At 39.8% G+C, this 20,734-nt stretch overlaps 1 protein-coding gene across 1 annotated transcript; it reads right to left on the bottom strand.

Moving 5' to 3' along the window:
- Positions 1 to 1,720: 1,720 nt before the first annotated feature.
- gnai3 (guanine nucleotide binding protein (G protein), alpha inhibiting activity polypeptide 3) lies at positions 1,721 to 18,496 on the bottom strand. The gene is made up of 8 exons (XM_072450103.1): positions 18,333 to 18,496; positions 11,260 to 11,302; positions 10,220 to 10,361; positions 9,679 to 9,836; positions 5,717 to 5,845; positions 3,597 to 3,726; positions 2,605 to 2,758; positions 1,721 to 1,941 (listed from the first exon to the last, which is right to left on the bottom strand). The coding sequence occupies exons 1-8, from the start codon at positions 18,448 to 18,450 to the stop codon at positions 1,751 to 1,753; spliced, it is 1,065 nt and encodes a 354-aa protein (XP_072306204.1). The 5' UTR covers positions 18,451 to 18,496; the 3' UTR covers positions 1,721 to 1,750.
- Between the last annotated feature and the right edge of the window lie 2,238 nt (positions 18,497 to 20,734).

Here is a 20,734-nt window from a genome sequence, read left to right as displayed (position 1 = left end):
AAAACATTGCATCTGGTTCGTCCAAATGCTATGTCCATTTTAAAATAAATAATAAATACATAAAAAACATACTTCTGGCAGCTGGGAAAAAAAATCATCACAAAAAATGGATGACACAAACTTAACCAATGACCAAGACTGGACTGAAATTACAAGTGACATTCGGATTACGGGTAAATTTGAAAATCAAATACAAATTCAACAGACTTTGGTCAATATGGACTTAATATGCCTTGTTCTTTTTATACAATCTTATTGTTATAAAAGCAGATGTTTCAATTTCTTAAAGTCCTCTGCATGAATAATAAATAACACAAAGAGAAGAGTGTTTTGTGGCAATATTTAATGTTTAGAAGAACCACCTAAAGGAAATGTACAAACCATGGTTTCTGAAATTTGACACTTGTAAAATTCATCGAACGTAGTGCTAATGACTTTCAATTAGCAAAACACACTTGGACAAACACTGATTTGTTATTATTTATAACTTTAGAACATCCTCATATTTTTTCATCATAAATATCCATAGGATTCATATCATCGGCTCCAAACTTGACAAAAACACATCCTTGAACTCTTCTCCTAGATTCTCGTCTCTCGACCGCAGCGATGTGTCAAGTATAAAAAAAACAGTACAATGTGGTTCTGTTACGGAACAAAACAGTCTACATATTATACTAATCTACACTAGAAAACTATGGACACAAAAAAGTTCACTGTACATAAATAATTGATCAATTCAAAAGTGAAAAATCTAAACATTCTATGGCCCCAAAACAAGAAACCCAAGTAAATAGTACAGTGCTGGAGCTAAAGGGCAGTGGTAGTGTGAAATGTGTGACGCGGAGGAGAATCAAACTGGGTGCATACGTAAGAGAGACACGATGTATCAGCTGAGAGCCCTTGTACATTGTCTTTAACACTTCGGGACGTCAGACACACACTTTTACACTTAAACCCTCTGATTTAAACCAGGTCGCAGGAAAAAACTGTTCAAAGACCCATTGAAAATCCTTGTGTCTGTCCCCCACACCGGTCGAGTCCTTATTGGTACCTTTACAAATGGCCTTCTGCAGAAATGGCATTTCCAAATATCTGAAAAGGAAAATGATGAGTTATTGTTAGAATGTAATGTACAGTTAAGATCTAGACAGCAACAACCACAAAGAGAAAACACATTGATGTGTTAAATGTTGTTTCAGGATATATTCTGCTGCATGCATCTTATTTATTAAGATTTTTTTGGCCGAAGGTTTTATTAAGACAGGAAAGGTGAGTATGAAATGGGGGATGAGAGGAGGGAGAACATGCAGTACATTATCGGAGTCGGGATTCAAACTTGCGTCACTGCACTTGGAGCCTGGCATGTGTGCGGACGCCTTGACCACTCAACCACCGAGCATCACATATTTCTTATTTTCTAGTTGTTGTGTTTTAGTTATTTGATTATAGTTATTTATAATTTTTATCCATTTCAATTTTGTAATGCTTTTATTTGTTTTTTTCTATTTTGCTTTTATTATTTTTTATTCTTCTGGTTGATTTTACTATAGGAATTAAGTTATATTTGTTTGTGAAATTTGTTTTAAAACAATTATTTGTGCTGAATTTTTTAGCTCGATGTTTGTTTTTATACTATGGTGTGCAGCACTGTCTTGTTTATAACACATGCTGCACAGATAATGTACAGACCTAATGTTATTATTTTACATCTGCTTGTGCGAGTGGCTCTTGCCTGTCGTGTGGAGCGTCAGTAGAGGCCGATCTCTCGCAGGTTGAACTTAATGATGACATCGGTGACAGCGTCAAACACAAACTGCACGTTCTTGGTGTCCGTGGCGCAGGTGAAGTGAGTGTAGATCTCTTTAGTGTCCTTCCGTTTGTTCAGATCCTCAAACTGACACTGGATGTACGCTGCTGCTTCCTCATACGAGTGCCCATCTACAGCAGAAGTGACACAAACACATTATATTATATGTCATTTCAGCACCATGCTCTACAGGACTTAACGTACCAACATCTGACCTGACTCTAATAGACCTGGAAATGTGCTTCTATATCTTTAAACAATATCTTGGATTTAATCACATCACTTTTTTTCTTTTAGTGCCGAGATCACAATTTAGATTTTCCCAGATTCATGTAGTTTGTATCTTTTTGTCTTTAGGAAAACTACAGCCATTTGATGCTTCTGAGAGTTCACATTTCCACATATCACTCACTCAGAGCATGAAGAAGACAATAAGAGAACAGTGTCTGCGGTGATCTCATTAAGTAGCATAATCGTCACAGGATCAGAAAACTAAGTGTGTTTTTATTGCCATTTCACGCAGCCTAATTTTCCAGTCATATTTCATGCTAAAATGCTTTCGTGTAATCCTGCATACTCAGAGCTTTAGCGTGTCCTGTTTCACCTCATCAGATTGTTTTCCATGTTTTAAAGTCCCTTTCACTGGTCGTTTCAGTGCATAAATCACCTCCACTAAAAGCGAGCAGTATTGATTTTAGCCTTAAATTGCTTCACTGCGATATATATCCGCACAATACATAATATAGGACAGTTACATGTTTGTTCTGTCGCATTTGGTCTCACAGATTATGCACCTGTGTATTCAGGGTAGCAGATGGTGAGCGGACTGCGTGTAATCTTCTCCTCAAACAGGTCCTTCTTGTTCAGGAACAGGATGATGGAAGTGAGCGTGAACCACTTGTTGTTGCAGATGGAGTCGAACAGCTTCATGCTCTCGTGCATGCGGTTCTGTGGACAAAGACGAGGCAAAACACCATTATCTAACTTCATTGAACCTACGAAGAGTGTAGCTATAGTGACGTGTATGGGGGTACATAGGGGAAATTGAATATAATGCTACTTTTACTGTATATATATTGATTTATTGGCCTGCTTTTCAAAGAGTGAAGAAGCACATAATATTTAAATCTATCTAACTCTTCGGTGATATTCACTTGCAGGATTCTGTTGGCCGTTAGCACAGCTTTAGAACAGCTTTTTCAGACAGAGAAGTGAAACAGGATGTAACACCCTTGCACAGCCAGCATCAGCTTCCACCACACAGAGTCAAACAGTAACACATACGTCTCTTTCTTACAAGTTTGCAATAGAGACAATATGTTCTAATTAAATGAAAACAGCGTGGCGATCTACTGTTGCAGTCCACTTTCTGGGTGGAAACAGAATTTACTCATTCATGAGAGAAAAAGATGGATAATGCAGCTTTAAACGAGGAGAATGTAGCTAATGGGCAATTGTTTCTCGAATAAGGTTATTTTTTGCCTGGCCACTAATGGGAACAACAAATTGGTCCATTTGAATGATTATGTGTGTACATAAACATAATTGTTCTGCCCTGTGTTCTTAGCAAGCAAAAAACAAAAACATTATTAATGAATCCTCTTCCTGGTATTTTTGTGTAGGGTATAGGATGTCGCTTTTCCAGTTTCCTTGAGTAGATACTGATCAAACACATATTTCACTTTACCAATTTGCCTACGTGACGAAGAGAAACCTTTTTAGTGTCAGATATATCCTGCTTTGTGTCGAGTTGAAATTGTGACATGAAGCAAAGTATCATGTTTACCATCTCCTCGTCCTCAGCCAGAACCAGGTCGTAGTCACTGAGCGCCACACAGAAGATGATGGCGGTGACGCCTTCAAAACAGTGGATCCACTTCTTCCTCTCCGAGCGCTGGCCGCCCACATCGAACATCCTGAAACACACAGAGAAACACATTCAAACCTGGAAACTATTCATTTACAATTTACAGTCAAATAAGGGGGAGACATTCACCATTCGCTCATGCACCAGAACAGACTTAATTCCTAAAACGAGGGGTTGTATAAGTGTCTAAATTCGTCAAAAACAAGAGACAGGTGTCTGGACTTCATAATCTCATGTTTGGGTCGGCTGCACCTGCGCCTCCATCTGTAACCGGACTAAATCAAAATGAAATGGTCCCATGTTGCGTGCTTCAATTCAGTGATTATCGCCGTCCAGAGTACAGCGCGCTAGACAAAATAATGTAAATGGGCTCAATGTAATCACCTAAATTGTATGGAGGTCATCAAAGGAACATGACTAAACCCAGGGATAGGCTTTTGGTTTTATAAAGAAATCATTCAGCTTAATGGACTCAAATTCGGAGCAAAATTGTTATGTAATCCTGGCAGGTACAAAACCCAATGAATGTATTGTAAAAGCAAGAACATTATGTAGGATTCAATGTGGTGAAAGAAACCTGACCCAATAGAGTATCATTTGGTAGAAAAAGCAAATAAAAAATGATGTTAAAGGTGCACAACATAACTAGGAATGGACAATATATCGGTTCCAGTCTGATTTTCACCAATATCGGTAATGGAAGATATTTGGTGCTGATCTTTTTAAGTGTCCATGTGACGGTCCCAGTTTGTCCTCAGTGTTTCAGTCTTTTTAAACAGACTAATGAGTAAAAATGGACATGGACATAGAAGTGCAATTAGGCTAAACACACAATCATGCCACAAATCATTTTAAATCCCAGATAAAACATGCAATAATTATTTGTATGGATTTTAAAATTAAAATGTTGGTTGGTGGCCACATCAGCCAGTCAAACATCGGACATTGGTATCGGCTAAATCCACATTGGACCATCCTTAAATGTTGCTGCTTGTCTCCATGGAGTTATTACTTTGTCTGAAAGGTTCCACAGTATGGTAATAAACGTATCTATCTCCATGGAGACAAACAGATGTTGACGCCCGGCAGTTACAGGTCAGATCGATGGAGTTAAAAGATCTGGAACTGTGACAAGCGGGTGTTATATCCTGCACCAAAGTGCATCTTTAATGGGTAAAAGTAAAGTAATAGTAACAGTTATGGCAATCCATGATCAATAGCAGTAGAAGTAGCAACAGAAGTACACAAAGTACAGATACAGGAACAAAACATTTACTTAAGGAAAAATAAAAGTGAATGTGGTGATCTTGATAAAAGTTTTTTTAAATTCAATCAAATCCTCAATATTTCAACTTTTTATATCCCGGTATATATTTTGGTTTGCTCAAACCCAAGACTCAAAGCCTTTAGGCAGGATGGCACCATGAGCCTGCTAAAAAACAAACCATTTAGAAAGTTATTTTTACTTTTAAATCCTTTTAAAAAATATAGTGGAGTAGAAATTTAAAAATGTCTACTGAAGCACAATACTTTTACTTTTGTACTTTGTTATTTACCACCTCCGATCAACAGCTACTACTGTAGTCACAACTTCTTCAACTGCTACTTTAATAAAACAAACAACACTTTTATCTAACTAACGGTTGGATTCACTTGATACATATTTGTAGTACATCTTTCCTCTCTGACAGTGAAAACATTTGCGCTATGTAAACTCTCGACAGCCGCCTCGCTCTGTCTCTTTGTGTTTACAATGTGATTTGGCCAAACTTAGTCGGGCAGAAGTCATTATATATATAAGAGCTGGTGTTTTCATTGTTGTGTCCACGATCCAAACACGACACGGCCCAAAGCGACATCGTAAAACTAAAATACACACTTTCACACTTGTTAATTGCACAAAGCTTTTACACTTGTTAATTTCCTTTAGAAGTGACTTTTTCTGTTACTGCCGACTCTAACAATAAACCAGCCCACTGTTAAACTCCACATAAACTTTAATTAGTTGTGTTTGCAGGGGCACGAGTTAACGAACTGACTTGAAGTAGAGATCTTTGAAGGTGAAGTGTGTCTCGACGATGCCCGTGGTCTTGACTCTTGTTCGTAACACATCCTGCTGTGTCGGCACATATCCGGCCTCACAGATGCGCTCCAGGTCGTTCAGGTAACTGCAGGACACATGTTACAAAAGACTTAGATTAATAGACTGCAAATGTGACTGTAGCGGCGCCAGCAAGCTCCGATTTTTGTACGGAAATGGAGAAAAAGTCAAATCCATCGTTCGTTTTGACAGGTTATTAGCGTACCGATATTCTGTGACCAGTTTTATTAAATCAAAATGTTTGGCATATTTTTGATATTTTTGATATGACGACCAGACTACAAAAATCCTGAGTCTAAACGGACCAACGCACACCATCTCCCACATTGAAACATAAGCTATATTGAACTACATTTTAGGTCATGCAAAATGAATTAAATGGAAGACGTTATTGGAGAAAAAATAAAAAATAAATGACAAGTAGATGCTGCTGCTTGTGCACATGCCGTATTGCAAGACTGAAGCTTCCTGTGAATTTCACGCTTCTCCATTAGACAAATATTACACAAGCGAATGAAACCAAACGACACCGACGTGACCCATAGTTCAATTTCCACTATTGTTAAATTCAAACGTTGGTATTGATGGAACAGACTCATCGCATTTTTTATTGATTCACTATTCGTATTTGAACATGGACATGATTATACTGTCTAGAAGTTGTTTGATTCGCTCTCACAAACACGTCTCATTCGTGCACCAGTGATTTGAGTTGGGGGAAGTGTCAGTGTGTGCGGTAAAAGTGCTCTTACCACTGATTATTGTGTTGCCTTTTTTTGATCCTGACTTGTGGACACTCTTTTGCCTGGATGGCTTCTGTTAGACTAGACGAGCCTCGGTCTTCAGTGTTTCTGGCCCTACATTCTATCTGCAAATGGATGTGCATCAGTCCTGGACCAGCTACAGCCGTCCGTGGGAGTAGAATCTCTCCTTCACTGTGGGTTTTCTCCATGTTTCTCTATTTCCCACTGGGTTTTTTGTCTTAAGTACGGGGGACGTTCTGGGACAGTTATAATTTGCTTATTTCCTGTTAACTTTGGTAAATCTTCTTCTCTAAAATTGACAACTGAGTGATTTTGGGAAGATAAATGACATTGAAATTGACTTGAATCCAGCACACTTGCTTTTGGATAGATTTGCGTGTCCTTTTGGTCACTCTGATCCCCTGTCACTGTGGTGCTTCCATCGAGTACTAACTCCAATCAGGCTTTCTCAAAGTGCTTTCTTACTTTTTAGTAAGCGATTGCAGTAGGATTTGTGATCTATGTTTAAAAAGTAGGATTATTTTCAGTGTGTGTACAGTGTAAACAACTCCAGGAGCATTAACATCTGAGTGAAAACTGAAATATGTACTAATAAAATGTTTGTAAAGGTCTAACTACTGTGAAAAGACAGGTTATTGTGTTCTTTGTAGAGAACATTCTTTTAACTAAATAACTGCAGACTTTGCGATTCAATAGTTGGGCCAACTCAAATATTGTGCATCCTTTGGCTTGAACTTATATGGCATGGTAGGAGTAATCTTAATATAATGTTGCAGTCTATTTAACCCTACACAACATCACTACGTTTTACATACAACCTAATAATTAATTGCTTTTCCAGTGCACAGTTTCTTGCTTGTACATGTTTGCAGAGGTCTGTTCGACATCTGGGACTGTGCAGAGTGATACTAAATAAGGGCTTATATTTTGGTGAATAATAAACATAAGGCCTGGTGGGTTGAGTAAAAACAGACTTAGCTCCACTGGGCCCTTGAGTCTTATTGTGAGGACAGAATGCACTGAGCACCACGACCGATCAACTGTTTTCACAACAAGAGTCATGCCCTTCACGCAAAAACTCAAACAAGTTTTCTACCACGATTTTAGAATTTTTTTTCCAAGCATACCCATTGCAAATAGGTTTTTATTTATTTATTTAATAGTAGCATTTTATTCACAGTTTACATTATAAACATTTGGAAGTCTGACAAATGAACTGCCAAACTAGAACAGGAATAATTTAACTTAATTGCTGTCTTGGCAATTTGCTAATTGCAACTATATACTATATACCACGTTGTACAACTTCCAGTTGTTTACTTTCTACATAGATATAGTAATGTTTAAATACAAGGATGGTAAAAGGCTTTTATTTTGGATGGTATTAAAATAAAGTGCAATAAAACATGCATCAACAGCCCGCAAATAAAAGAGGAAAACCAAAGTCGTAAACATTTCATCACACACTGGATGGAAATCATAGCAGCATCTAATAGCTATGTAACTCCCACAGTGGTTCTCAAACAGTGGTGCAGGAACGACATTACATGGACATTTTATAACCAGTGGGAGCAAAGAGGGTTTCATCATTATTACAATGTACCTCTAGGTGAAGTGGAGGCATTGTTTAGAAGCCCAGTGTTAGTCAGATTACTGACAACTTACTCCCAGAGTTGGGGGTAAGAGTTAAGAGTTAAGAGTACCCAAATTACGAGGAACACGACTATTTAATCTAGTACAACGGAGTTACTTTTTAAAATAACACGTTAGTTTTGGTCTCATCTCCTCACCACCGTCTCAGAGCCAGGTTTGTGTCACAGCCGCAGCACCAAACACTCGTGTGTTGTGAGAACGCGCACTGCACAACTAGTGACTCCTCACGGCAAAGAGGAATAAACTTACAGATGCACGTTTTGAAAAATTCCTTCTCCTTTGTTATTACCACGACTTTGTAGCTGAGGGGTAAATGTAGGGTGACAGTGATGTGGTGAGTTTGACTTAAATAAACGACAGGCCTAAAACAAGCTCTGTTGTTGTGCCCTAATCAATCCACTCACTTTGTTTTAGTGATGTTTTTCATTGCTTGAGGACACGCCCACACGTGCTTATTATAGAGACTTGTATTGTGGTCATCTGTCACCATAAATGATAAATAAAGCTCAGTCAAATGCATTTACTTTGCTTGTTTATTTGATACTTGAATGATTATGTTACCGTGTTCAGCGAATGATACGGGTTATACAATAATGTTGATTATTGGTACAGCAAGAGTCCTAACGCGTTACTTTTATAACAAAGTAGCGCAATAACTTCCAGGGCAGATAGGAGGTAAAGTAATGAGTTGCTTTTAAAAGTAACGCTACCCAACACTGCTTATTACTACTTCTAAAAGTAATCTACTAATCTGATTTGAAAAGTAATCTGATTACTGATTACTATACGTTACTTCAAAAAAAGGAAACGTAACAGCTGCTGGTTCTAACTTGTAAAATCTAGGAAATCTTCCATCAAACTTGTATCAAATAAATAGTCATCTTTAAACTAATATTTCTGTTTGTTTTGGTGCACTTGTGTCTGTTTTACTGATTCCAAAAAAATATCATAATAAATAGTAATATTGAAAGTACTTCATGCCACTGAAACAATAACCACAAAGCAGAACAATCATTGTAAACCCTTTTATAAATGAACAGCATTGTTAAAAAAAAAGCCCTGAGTTGCAACAAATAAAAAGCCAAATTGAATAGTTTAGTTGTTAATTAGTTAGTATTTGTCATGAGTCAAATAAGTTACTTATTCGACTTTATATAGCTCAACTCATTGTATAGACAAACAAGTAACACAATAATTCCCACTTGTGCAAAGAAAACACAAATGAATATTATAGCCCCCAATCAATTGTGTTGCATCTTCAATAATACAGTATTTATGGCGACAGTACAGTGAACTCAACAATAGCTGTAATATTTGGGCTCTAAATATTTAGGAGAACTATCTGATGTGAGTTTCTGGACCAGCTGGCAGCGTTAACGCTCATCACACTGAAGGAATTATGATCACGTTTTGCCCTTTGACGGGGGCCGCTCTGAGTGAAACCTTCTCTGTGTGTTTGAGGGGGGATTATACACAGACTTACTATGCTGCCGAGTCATTGAGCTGATATTCTCGGGACCGGTCGAAACAAGCCTGGACGCCCTCATCGGTCCAGAGACGTCTGATCACCCGGGACAGTTCAGCCGACATCACGCCCTCTTCTGCCGAGCTGGCCAGAGTAAACAGCTGCCGAGCGTCGTCCTGGAGAAAGAGGAATAAAGCATTTGATATACCGTATTTTCAGGATTTTACGACTTATATTCATATTCCAGAGCCACTTATAGCCTGGAAAATACGGTATATTGCTCTTTTAGACCTGCATCAATCAGACTTTCGCAAAGGCCTGTCATGATTATTACTATATCCTCTTAACGTTCAATATGATCCATGTAACAACTCAATACTTTTGGGGGGCTCAATATTTATCACATGTACCTTCTACTAGGAAACCTTTTGTTTTGTGTTACAGGAACATTTTGCCTCGTCTCTCTGTCAATTTAAAAACAGGTATCATAGGAATTGGTACCAAAAATCCCTATTTATAGATCAAATGAATATAAAATCATGAATATTTTATAACATACTGCTCGAGATGGATCTCCGAAGTCGATCTTTAAGCGTCCCATTGCTCTGATGATGGCCATTATGGACTGTATTGTGTTGCTGTAGACCACCACTTTGTACTGTTTGCACTCTTCTTCTGAGTAACCGTCTTCATGAATGATTCTGCAACAGACACAAGGGAGGAATTTTACCGAAAGTCCCACACGGCCCAATAGACAATGGTCAAAAGAGTCAAATGTGAGAAGGATCCATCATCATTATCACTGTTTGCACTTCAGTGAGCACGCTGCATGGCTAATGTGGGAACTGCCAGTCTATTCAGCGACTGCCAGGCTCACACCGGCCTCTCTGGCTATTGTTCCGCACGTTATGCAAAAGAAAGCTTCATTTTCTGCCAACGTGAAATGAGGTGTTTCCAATATGGCCGCTCGGAGTGAGAGTCCTCAGTCAGTGTCATGGAGAAAGATGGGGTATGTAGGAGTATTACGTAAAATCATTTAGTAAATCACTCAAACATGGACTGAAAAACCGATTTACAACTACATCATACAGTTTGCAAAAAAAAAAACTCACCACAATAACAACTCTTATGATGATGGATTTTGGACAAGCAAATTGCTAACAGATTATAGACCAACAACAAAAAAGCTCAACACAAGGGGAGGATGTGTTATTGTTATTGTGTGTTTATTTGGCCAGGACAGTGCCTGTTAATCCACTCCACTTTGTTCAAATTGCACATTTTATAATGAGAATGAGAATGTGAACATGACCGTTTCAAAGGGATGCACAGACAATAAAATTAGAATAAAACAATAAGCCGAAACATTAAAATCAATGAATAACTAAAAAAAACTATAAAATCAATCAAATCAAGATGAATAAAAGACACAGAGGACCACACAAGTCACAATGAGCTAAAAGCCAGAGAATAAAAGTGGGTCTAGTTCTGATATAAAATGAATAACGGTGGTTTAAGTCTTTAGCAACTACAAAATACAATTCCTGGAAATAGAGAAGAGGAGAAGTGAAAAATGACTGAATTTCAAAACGCACTTACTTCATCTGCTTCACTATTGTACTCTTCCCAGATTCACCAGCACCTGAAAAAGCACATATACAGTTATGTAATGCATATATAATGGATGATCACAGCTTCAAATCTACTCTGGATTATCTCTCACTTTGGTTAAATGAACTATGTGGACAATAAAGTGTTGTAACCTTAACAAACTGTGCAATGAATCTGATAAAGTGTTCGAAAACATGTGCCAAAAACAATATGTGTGGGTTTTTAAAGAAATGTACAGTGCTCCGAATTCAAACAAAAGGTCTGGAAGAATCAACAGTCAGTCACAGCCAGCTATTTCTTTTTTATGAAGCGTAACACGTGAGGAGTCATGTGGTCCCATTAAACCAGTGGTGATGTAACTATGTAAACTTCACTGTGGCGTTAATAGGAGAACTGGGGAGAATTTTGTGTAAGAATCAGCTCATTTCGCCATGAACTCCATTCTCTGTATTGCTCCAAAAATCAGTCGAACAGGAAACGGTTGTCGCGCTTTTGGCTGAGGAGGCACTTTTACGCCAGAGACACAAATTGCATATTAACCCGATATAAGAGTAATAATTAGACTTTAAATGGGCTTATTTTCAGTGTTATTTGCAGTCTTTCTTTGTGTTTCTTGAAGATATGAAGAAATTGCACAACACAGAGCCTCAATGCTTTACTAATATATGAGCCTCTCTGAGTGCTCTCCACTCCCTCTGGCTCTTTTCCTGCGCAGACAGGTCAGTCACCTGTCTGCGGCGGGACAGCACAGACTTGGAGCTTCTCTGCTGTGAATGAGGCGGTTCAAGAAGGATTGCTTCTTGTCACTGTGGATCACTTTTACCACTGCGGGTCTACGACTGTCACACACAGACTGTTTTCTGCGCAGGGCTGACTCGTGGTGCTGACTCGAACCGCTGTGCTTATGTTTCACATTTAACACGAAAAGCGCTTGGAATCAAAGCAAATGCAGATTATTCTTCAGATATGCTTTATATAAATTAGCGATCAGAAGCAGAGAGATGAAGGAAACCAGGACAGAAGCGTGTGCGGAGGGACAGAGGAGGGACTGAGGAAGGACCGAGGAGGGACAGAGGAAGGACCGAGGAGGGACAGAGGAGGGACCGAGGAGGGACCGAGGAAGGACCGAGGAGGGACCGAGGAGGGACCGAGAAGGAACCGAGGAGAAACCGAGGAGGGACAGAGGAAGGACAGAGGAGGGACGGACCGAGGAGGGACGGACCGAGGAGGGACGGACCGAGGAGGGACGGACCGAGGAGGGAGGGACCGAGGAGGGAGGGACCGCGGAGGGAGGGACCGCGGAGGGACAGAGGAGGGACAGAGGAGGGACAGAGGAGAGACAGAGGAGGGCAAACATGTGTGAGGGGCACAGAGGCAGGCTGACCCACTCCTCCACAGCTCCGCTGACATTAGTGACATTAATTTGAAAAAGGAAGTGCAGGCGAGTTATCTTATCCAATCAACTCAATAGAAAAAATACAAAATACATGTTTTAATATTGTTATAATACTGTCACAATTCCGACACTCGATCTCAACACCACAATGAGAATTTTAAAATGCTTTATTAACTTTCATCGTTCACACAAAGTAATGTGTGTAATTACTTTAAAACATGTAGTTCTGATGAAGCTCAAATTTATTATAAAACTGCCCAGGACATTTTTCCTGTTTGTTGATTTTTTAGTATACCTACTTTCTAAACTCATTATCAAATTCAAGTACTAGTTTTAGTATCAATTAGTATCCGATTTTTGATTCTTTTAGAGGTTCGTCCACTCTATTCAATGACAGAGCAACATTTTAACATACATTTCCAGGGTGTAACTTGACTAAATATGGTTAGTCCTTTCCAAGTTATTTTAAGTAAAGAACTTAACTAAGTTTCTTTAACAGACCTTATGCCTATTCCCTTTTGAATTTTCCAGTTTTACTGAAGTTTAAGTTGAGCTATATTATGAGACATGATTCCTATAAACATGTGGGGCGAGTTTCCACTTGCCATAAAGCAAAACTATTTTCCTAATATACCCAGAGACAGTAATCAGTGACCACATTATGGAGATGTTTTTACACAAAGGAATGTGAAGAATGAACTGGTGCATGACTCTAAAATAGAAACGCCTGGATCTGCATGGAAAATGATTTAAGATAAGTCATTGTGGTATTGTTGTTGTTGGCCCCGTCTCATTTCAACAGTCCAGAAATGTGCCCTAATACGTGCCTACAAGATTTAAATCCACAAATTCTTCTGGTTTACCAACATCGAATGAGATTTATGCTCTCCGACAGGGAGGGGGGAGCGGATACTGCCGAACTCTCTCATTCACAGCATTTCTGGCCCATTATCAGCTGTGGCTCGCTTCCAGCTCACTCACTGCTGCTCCACACAGAGGCATCCCAAACCACCGCAGTCGCCAAACCAAGAACTATTCGACCACAATCTCAAATGCAGATATTTAAGCATCACTGGAAGCTGTTTCTCACTCAAGCGTGTTCATTGGTCCCTTCAGTTTTTGCGGTTTTGCCTCGGAAAAGTAGTCGATCCGTGCTTTGTTTTCCTCTCATAAATCTGCTGCAGCACAGACAGGCGGAGAGGGCAGCGTGCGGAAAAAATTGCTTCACTTTTTGTTTTGTGGTTGATGATGATAGCTGCCATACAAAAGGGATTTTTGAGGTTGTTATTTTAGCCCACTACGGCCATTTTAAGCCATTTCCAATTGTTCAAACATACATAACCTATAATAACTTTCACCCTTTGGCTAAAATGTAGACACAAATTACAAGGCTCTCAGCACAATAGCAGTAAAAGCATCTGATGAACGGTCACATACTGGTGACTCAGAAACGGGAGGAAGTACAGTTAAGAGCAGCTTTTTGCCCTGGCATAGCTCCTAGATCATGAAAATGGATAGATGGATAGTCAGTCTGCCATAATCTTTTGGACTAAAAGGATTGCAAAAACAAATATATCTTGATGGCAAATTATCTGAGACATTGTTATTTTTGTTACAACTTGTCTGGACAATATATCACAATTTAGATAATATTGGGATTGTACTTTTTTACTTATTGACTGTTTTATTTTTGTTGTTTTGTGTGCTTAAAAAAATGTGATTATAGTGAAAAGCTGATCAAAAATTGAAGGGTATAATGGTGATATTTCTGCGCTTTTGAGATTCATTTGACAGACATTTCACAACAACATTTGTTAGATAATAAAACCTCAATTACTGCGACATAATATCCTCTGAATATTGTTATCGTGACAGTAAAACTACACAATTCATAATCCATTCCACAGATGGCAGTGGACATAAAATATAATTAAAGGTAGCGGCGATGATGGCTCTCGGCATACCAAACGACGCTCAGTAATTTACCGTTGATGATTGCGTAGTTTGCAACTCAAATAGTTGTTCGTCCTGACAAATTGCAAGATCGTGCTGAACGCAGTCCTGAGCAGGGAGAAAGAGAGAGAGAGCCTCAGTGACCCGCGACTTTTCATTGATGTTCAGGGGGTCAAAAATACCCGAGTTGTGGCAGAAAGAATAAAGCCTAAAGAATAAAGCCTTAAAGAATAAAAGCCTAAAGAATAAAGCCTAAATAATAAAGTCTAAAGAATAAAGCCTAAAGAATAAAGTCTAAAGAATCAAGTCTAAAGAATAAAGTCTAAATAATTAAAGTCTAAAAGAATAATCATTCTAATGCTAATGCTAATGCTAAGATCGCGGCACAAGAGGAAATGTCCCATCAAAATAAAAGAGGAAGTGAAGGCATTCATTGCGCCTCTGCTGGCCAATTGTGAAAAATACACAATATCTTTAATACATTCTTTTCATGGCGTCTCGAGGAGAATATAATCCATGAGTTTCAAACAAATCAGACAATGTTGAGTTTTTCACACAATGGGTAGGGGGCGCTATAGAGTCAATGTGTTACATGGTATTAATTATTTCCAATCAGACCATAAATAGTGAGTGAAATATGAGCTCCGTGGATCAATTCCATTAGGTGTGAAAAAACCTTTTTTGAGGGCGTGTTACAGAAGGAATATCAAAATTTTTTTGAATATTTATTAAATTTCAATGTCTTTAGATGCAAAAAGTGTTGTTTTGAGCTCGATCGGACAAAAAACCCAGGACAAGTACGATTTTGAAAAAAAAAAGTCAAACGTGGCATTGCCACTTTGATTCGACATGGCTGACTTCCTGTTCATCATAGAGCGATGCTGCCAGGTGTGTTTTACTCGTCAAAGGTCAGAGGTCAAAGGTAGCTCTAACTGTCCCAAGTCTCATGTGCCTAGGCCAAAGATTCATGCGGTTCATGTTTTTTCTTTTTTGAACTAGTCGACACTGTTGCGACGGGCGTTCTCACAACCTCCATTTTATTAGAGTTCGGGCCGAGCCGATCGCAACTATGTCCCCATGTGACCTATGACCCCATGTGTGACATTCATCAGTGTTCAGGGGGTCGAAAAGTTGTGGCAAAATTACCATGAATAATAAGAAGAAGAAGAAACCAGGTAAGAACAAAGACTCGTTGCATTCCATGGAATGGCTCGAGCCAATAATCTCACCAAAAGTTTGGTACATTTTAGACGGATTGGATGAGAAAATATGGTGGGCCTCTCCGTACTGCAAAAAGCCGTGTCATCTTGTAATGTTCTGTCAAACGGTTCGTTATATAATGGTGCCTCTAAAAGTACAGCGTAAAATGTTGTTCTAACATTGCTCGTTTTCTTTCTCTTCATCGTTCTATAGCCAATAAAGAAGAGCAAAAAAGTTCAGTACAAGAGTTATTATTGGCGTCACAGGCAATTTTATAGTCCGCCCTATTTTGGACCCAAGTACATCAAGTAGTTTCTGCATTTGTGGGAAGATTTGTGAACAACCTTTTGCAGACATGTCCTCCAGCAACGTCTCCTATGCAGAATGAACAATACATTATTCGGCCACAAAAAAAGCCAGCCTTATATTGTGAAGTGGCGCTTGTAGGTGATGTTTATGTTTCTGTGATTTACTGACTGTTTCCCAGAAATACATTCCGTAACAACATTTGCACTTTAAAATCACCCATTTAATAAAGTGCTGGGTGCTGGCATCACTTTGGGAAATACTGCTGGGGCCAGTGGTAATCGCATTACTCTGGCTCATGTTACAGCAACAGCGAGTGAGACGGAGATGTACTCCACTGGTCCGCCGCCATCAATTAAACCTATTTCACTCTGGACAGACTCATAAGGAGAGAAATGGATGCACTGAGGCAGACGCATGTGTCACGAAGATATTGACAACGTTGCTTTGGCGCTCAGACCTGAGCAGGGGACGGCGAGCGATGCATTGGAGGTGCTGCAGGATTTATCGCGATTAGCACATCGCAAAGGCTGCAGTTTTTAAAGTGTCATCATCTCCTCACCAGTGTTTTTTTCAATTCTCCTGACGCATTTAAAACATGAACTTTGGACAGAATGCCATGATTAAAACACAAACAGTCCACCGCACATTTTTTTTGCAATAGAGGTTTAGAAAGTCTCAATATTAAGAGAAGGCACAACAAAGACTGCAACAGAACGTGGTAACTCATGTCTATAACGCGGTTGTTTTATGTGTTTTAATAACCTTAGTGGTCTATAAGATTTACAATTATAGGTCTTGTGCTCATTAGTTACCACAGAGCTCATTAGCCTTGAGAAAGCTTTGATATAAATTGTTTTGTGGAGCCCTGTGAGGAATTATGAATGGAAAATTTACTTCCGGAACCAAGTGGTGGGCAGTCACTGTTGAGCAGACAAATCACCATTAGATGTTCTTTCTGGTGGTGGTTAAAGTAGGAGTCTTCCAGTCTGAACTTTTAGCTCTCCATTAGTACGGTTACGAAATGGTCTCATTTATTTTTATCTATGTTTATGGGTTTATACAGAGCACTGCCATTCTAAATTATTTCTATCACTTCAGAGATATACATGCCATATCAGTCACGCCTTTTTTTGTATTGGAAACACAACAGTAAATGTTCTGCCTAAGTTTAGCCCCATCCTCAGCATCTTCTTCCCTCACACAGCATTTTTACAATAAATACACCAATATCTTCTTAGATCCTCATCTTGTTGGGTGAATGATGAGCTGCTTACCACATATGACTTTATGGTTGAAATAACATAACTTACATGTGACAAGCTGTAAGTGTCTTACATTTTGAAAAAAAAAGATTAAAATCTGCATATTCAGGCTATGGTTTGAAAAAAGGCCATTATTAATTCACTACGGGGATTTTATCTTTCGAACTAATCACAAAATGATGGTGGAGCTAAGTGGGCTAAGGGCCATCCAAGAACTGAAGAGGAATAAAGCTCTAAGTCTCTTCTCCAGCATAATAGATGGAGGACTGAAGAATGACTTCAAGTGAGTGCCAACAACATGTGAGTGGGTAATAATTTACATCACTGCCAAACGCCACAGTGGTCTGTCCATTTCTTGTCAAGCTTTCTTTTCAATTCTCTCAATTATTAACCCAAATTACAGTATACAAAACCAAAACAGAATGTCTAATCACAGGCATCTGGTCCAAAAAATGCAACCTCTTTGGCATTTCATGTATTCACAAAGGTTTGGCATAAGATTTAGATTCAATTCTGGGCTTCCAGTGAGCTTATATGTGTAGGTATGAATGAAAATGACTCCCATAGACCTTTCAAACCAGTCAGATTTGGGGGTTTTGGGAAGTTAGATCAAAATTTAGCTGAAAAGTTGAGTTAATAATCAGATGAGTAGACCGCTGTGCTCACTTCCCATTTGGCACCTCTCCTCAGCCAACACCCTGCGTGTCATTTACCTCCCACTGTCTGTGTATATGAACCGTGTCTGGGCCAAAGTGACAGCTACAATCTGTTCCACTCTGACAAAACCTAAACAAATACAGTTGTTCAAGCCACGGTCATATTTGTCCCCTATTAAGGGAACAAGCCTGAACTACACAGACTACATCTGAAAAGACCGTATAGTGCCAAAGAATTTAAACAAGTAGTGGTAGGTAATACACCGTAAAAAATGACTTTCGTACCTAATAACAGCAGCTTCACTTCCCTGGAAGACTTCTCTCTGTCCTCCCGTAGGTTTTTGTCAATCATCTTACTCCTCTCCACCGCCGCCTTGTCCTCGGCGCTGATCGTGCACCCCATGTCTACGCTCTGCGCGCAAACAACTTCAATCTATAAGTTTTGGAGTGAATGTCCCGTCTTTGCATAAGTTGTTCCAGCGGCACGGATCCGTCCACGGCCCCCGCAGAGTGTTCACTTTCCCCGGGGCAGCTCGGAGGACGCGGGACACGGGGTGGGGGGAGATAAAAGGCGTTGGTCAGGAGCGAACCGCGTCTCTGTCCAGAAAGACGCACTGATGCTGAGCGAGCGCCGCGTCAGTCCCGCGCGCCCAGGTACAGACCCAAACTCGTGAAGGATCAAAAAACACACACAAAAACACACAAACAGCCCCCAAAATGTGCCTTTTAAGAAGCTGCGAGGTGTGTCCAGATGCATGGGATCACTGACTGAAGTTGACAGGACAATCCATCGGCGTTGGTTTTGCTGCAAGAAAACGCCACCGCTGTGAAGCAAGACGGGAAAGTCGATACCACCAGAGGCATGATGGGAAATGTAGTTGGTCTGTCTTGACTGTCAGAAGCGCCGCTCCGTCATCTGCGCTCGAGCCCGTCTCAAGTCTGCGCCAGGCCGGATGCGCGTTATTGTCAAAGATGTTTAAAGATGTTGCCCTTTGCCCCGGGCTTCAGTGTGTTATGTGGGGCAAAATAAACTGCACAATCAGCCTACATTTTTGTTCTAAGAGGCAATTGGTCAACTTGTCGTGCGTGGTGTGAGAGCGCCCTCAATGTTTTATAATAAAGAACTACACTGATGATGAGCGCAAATACAGGAGAGTTTGCTGCAGTTGTGCAAGTGTGTGAAGGTGTTGCGAAAGCACAGTCGAAGCATAGCCTTTTTATTTGTGTTTTTCATTTGCGGGCCTATCAATGGTTTCAGAATGATTCATAATTAGGACAGTTGTCATAGCACTAAGTCTATACATTTATAATAACACAATATGACGCTCTTTTGAATGGGAGATGTGTGTCATATCATTCATTCAAAGCTATTATAACATATTTAGTTTACTCTTTACATGCTTTTGGCTAAAGTAGCTCTATGCACGTTGAGCACACCAGCAACAAACATTTCCATGGTAACGGACGTTTTTTGTTGTTCCATCCCCAGCTCTGTTGTGATCTGTGGGTTTCAGAATGATGAGAAATTAGGACCGTTCCCCAACAATTTAAAACTAAATATTTTATGTTTTGGAAAAAGTCCTTAAACGTTTTCATTATGCAGCTAAACCCCATGAATAGGCTTTTATAAAGTCTGTAGGAGGCTTAGTTTGTGTTCACGTGATGCAAAATAAATTGCCCTATCTAATATTATTACCCTTAATTAATTAACTAATAAATTAATTTGACTCAACCCGAGTCTACGGTTACCATGACAACAACATTCACCCGGCTCCAAAGAAAACCCACGTGGCGTTGGGTTCACGATTTACATCACAACTTCCTCTTTCCACGTGTCTGAATTTGAACCTAATTCTGGTGGTTGTGTGACAGCGCCTCCCGCTCCGGTCCCCCGCGCCGTGCCGTGCCGTGCTGCGCCGTGCTGTGCCGGCGGCCACGGGCAAAGGGCAGGCCTCTTTGAACTGCGCGTCCGTCTGTGCGCAGCAGGAGGCCCCCCGCGCACTCCCCCGCACATGAAAGTGGCAATTCACGACACCGTCTAGCCCGGAGCAGCAGCGGGAGCGCGGCCGCAGGAGGCTCGGGAGTCAGACGTCATGTGGAGGGGGAGATGCCCTTCACAAGACTGCGGTGTGACCTGGGACGAGGTGTGAAGTATCTTATCTCAAACAGTCGCATTCTTATCACTACTTTAACGACACTATTTGTATTTTTGTATATTTAATTATTTTTAGTGTATTTGCATGAGCGTCAGGATAGCTGTGGGATTAACCTCATTTAGCCTCAGTCATATGCAACAACCTTATGGTAAAATACAGGCACACCACCTGGTCTGGCGTCTTTATATACAGCACTCTTCATTGGGTTTCAGAATGATGAGAAATACAATATTACAGCAGGTTATGTCTTGTTGGTGGATGGTGAAAAGTCCTCAAAACCTCATATTTAACAGCTGAAACACATGAATAACCTGTAATCCTCTCAAGTGTTTATGTTGCATGAAGTTTGCTGAAATATTGTAACACACTCCCAAGTTTGGCAAAGCTTTTCAACTTTTAATAACTTGATTACATTGTACAATATGTGCGATACATAACAATGTATTTATTATTTATTTAAAGCAATACTTAGTGAGTATAGGCCTATCCATGGGTTTTGGAAAGCAAACCACAAATATATTAATACCTTAC

Source organism: Eucyclogobius newberryi, unplaced genomic scaffold, assembly GCF_026437365.1.
Source record: "Eucyclogobius newberryi isolate DKJ021-1_F unplaced genomic scaffold, fEucNew1.0.hap1 SCAF_17, whole genome shotgun sequence".
Taxonomy (NCBI): Eukaryota; Metazoa; Chordata; class Actinopteri; order Gobiiformes; family Gobiidae; genus Eucyclogobius; species Eucyclogobius newberryi.
Note: the sequence above shows the minus strand (reverse complement) of the source record. Positions and strands in the feature narration are given on the sequence as shown.

Coding starts and splice junctions, on each gene's coding strand:
- gnai3 (XM_072450103.1), bottom strand. CDS start 18,450: ATGGGGTGCACGATCAGCGCCGAGGACAAGGCGGCGGTGGAGAGGAGT. Junction 11,303..18,332: donor AGTGAAGCTGCTGTTATTAG/GTACGAAAGTCA, acceptor GTGCTTTTTCAG/GTGCTGGTGAATCTGGGAAG. Junction 3,727..5,716: donor TTCAAAGATCTCTACTTCAA/GTCAGTTCGTTA, acceptor TGTGTGTTTCAG/GATGTTCGATGTGGGCGGCC.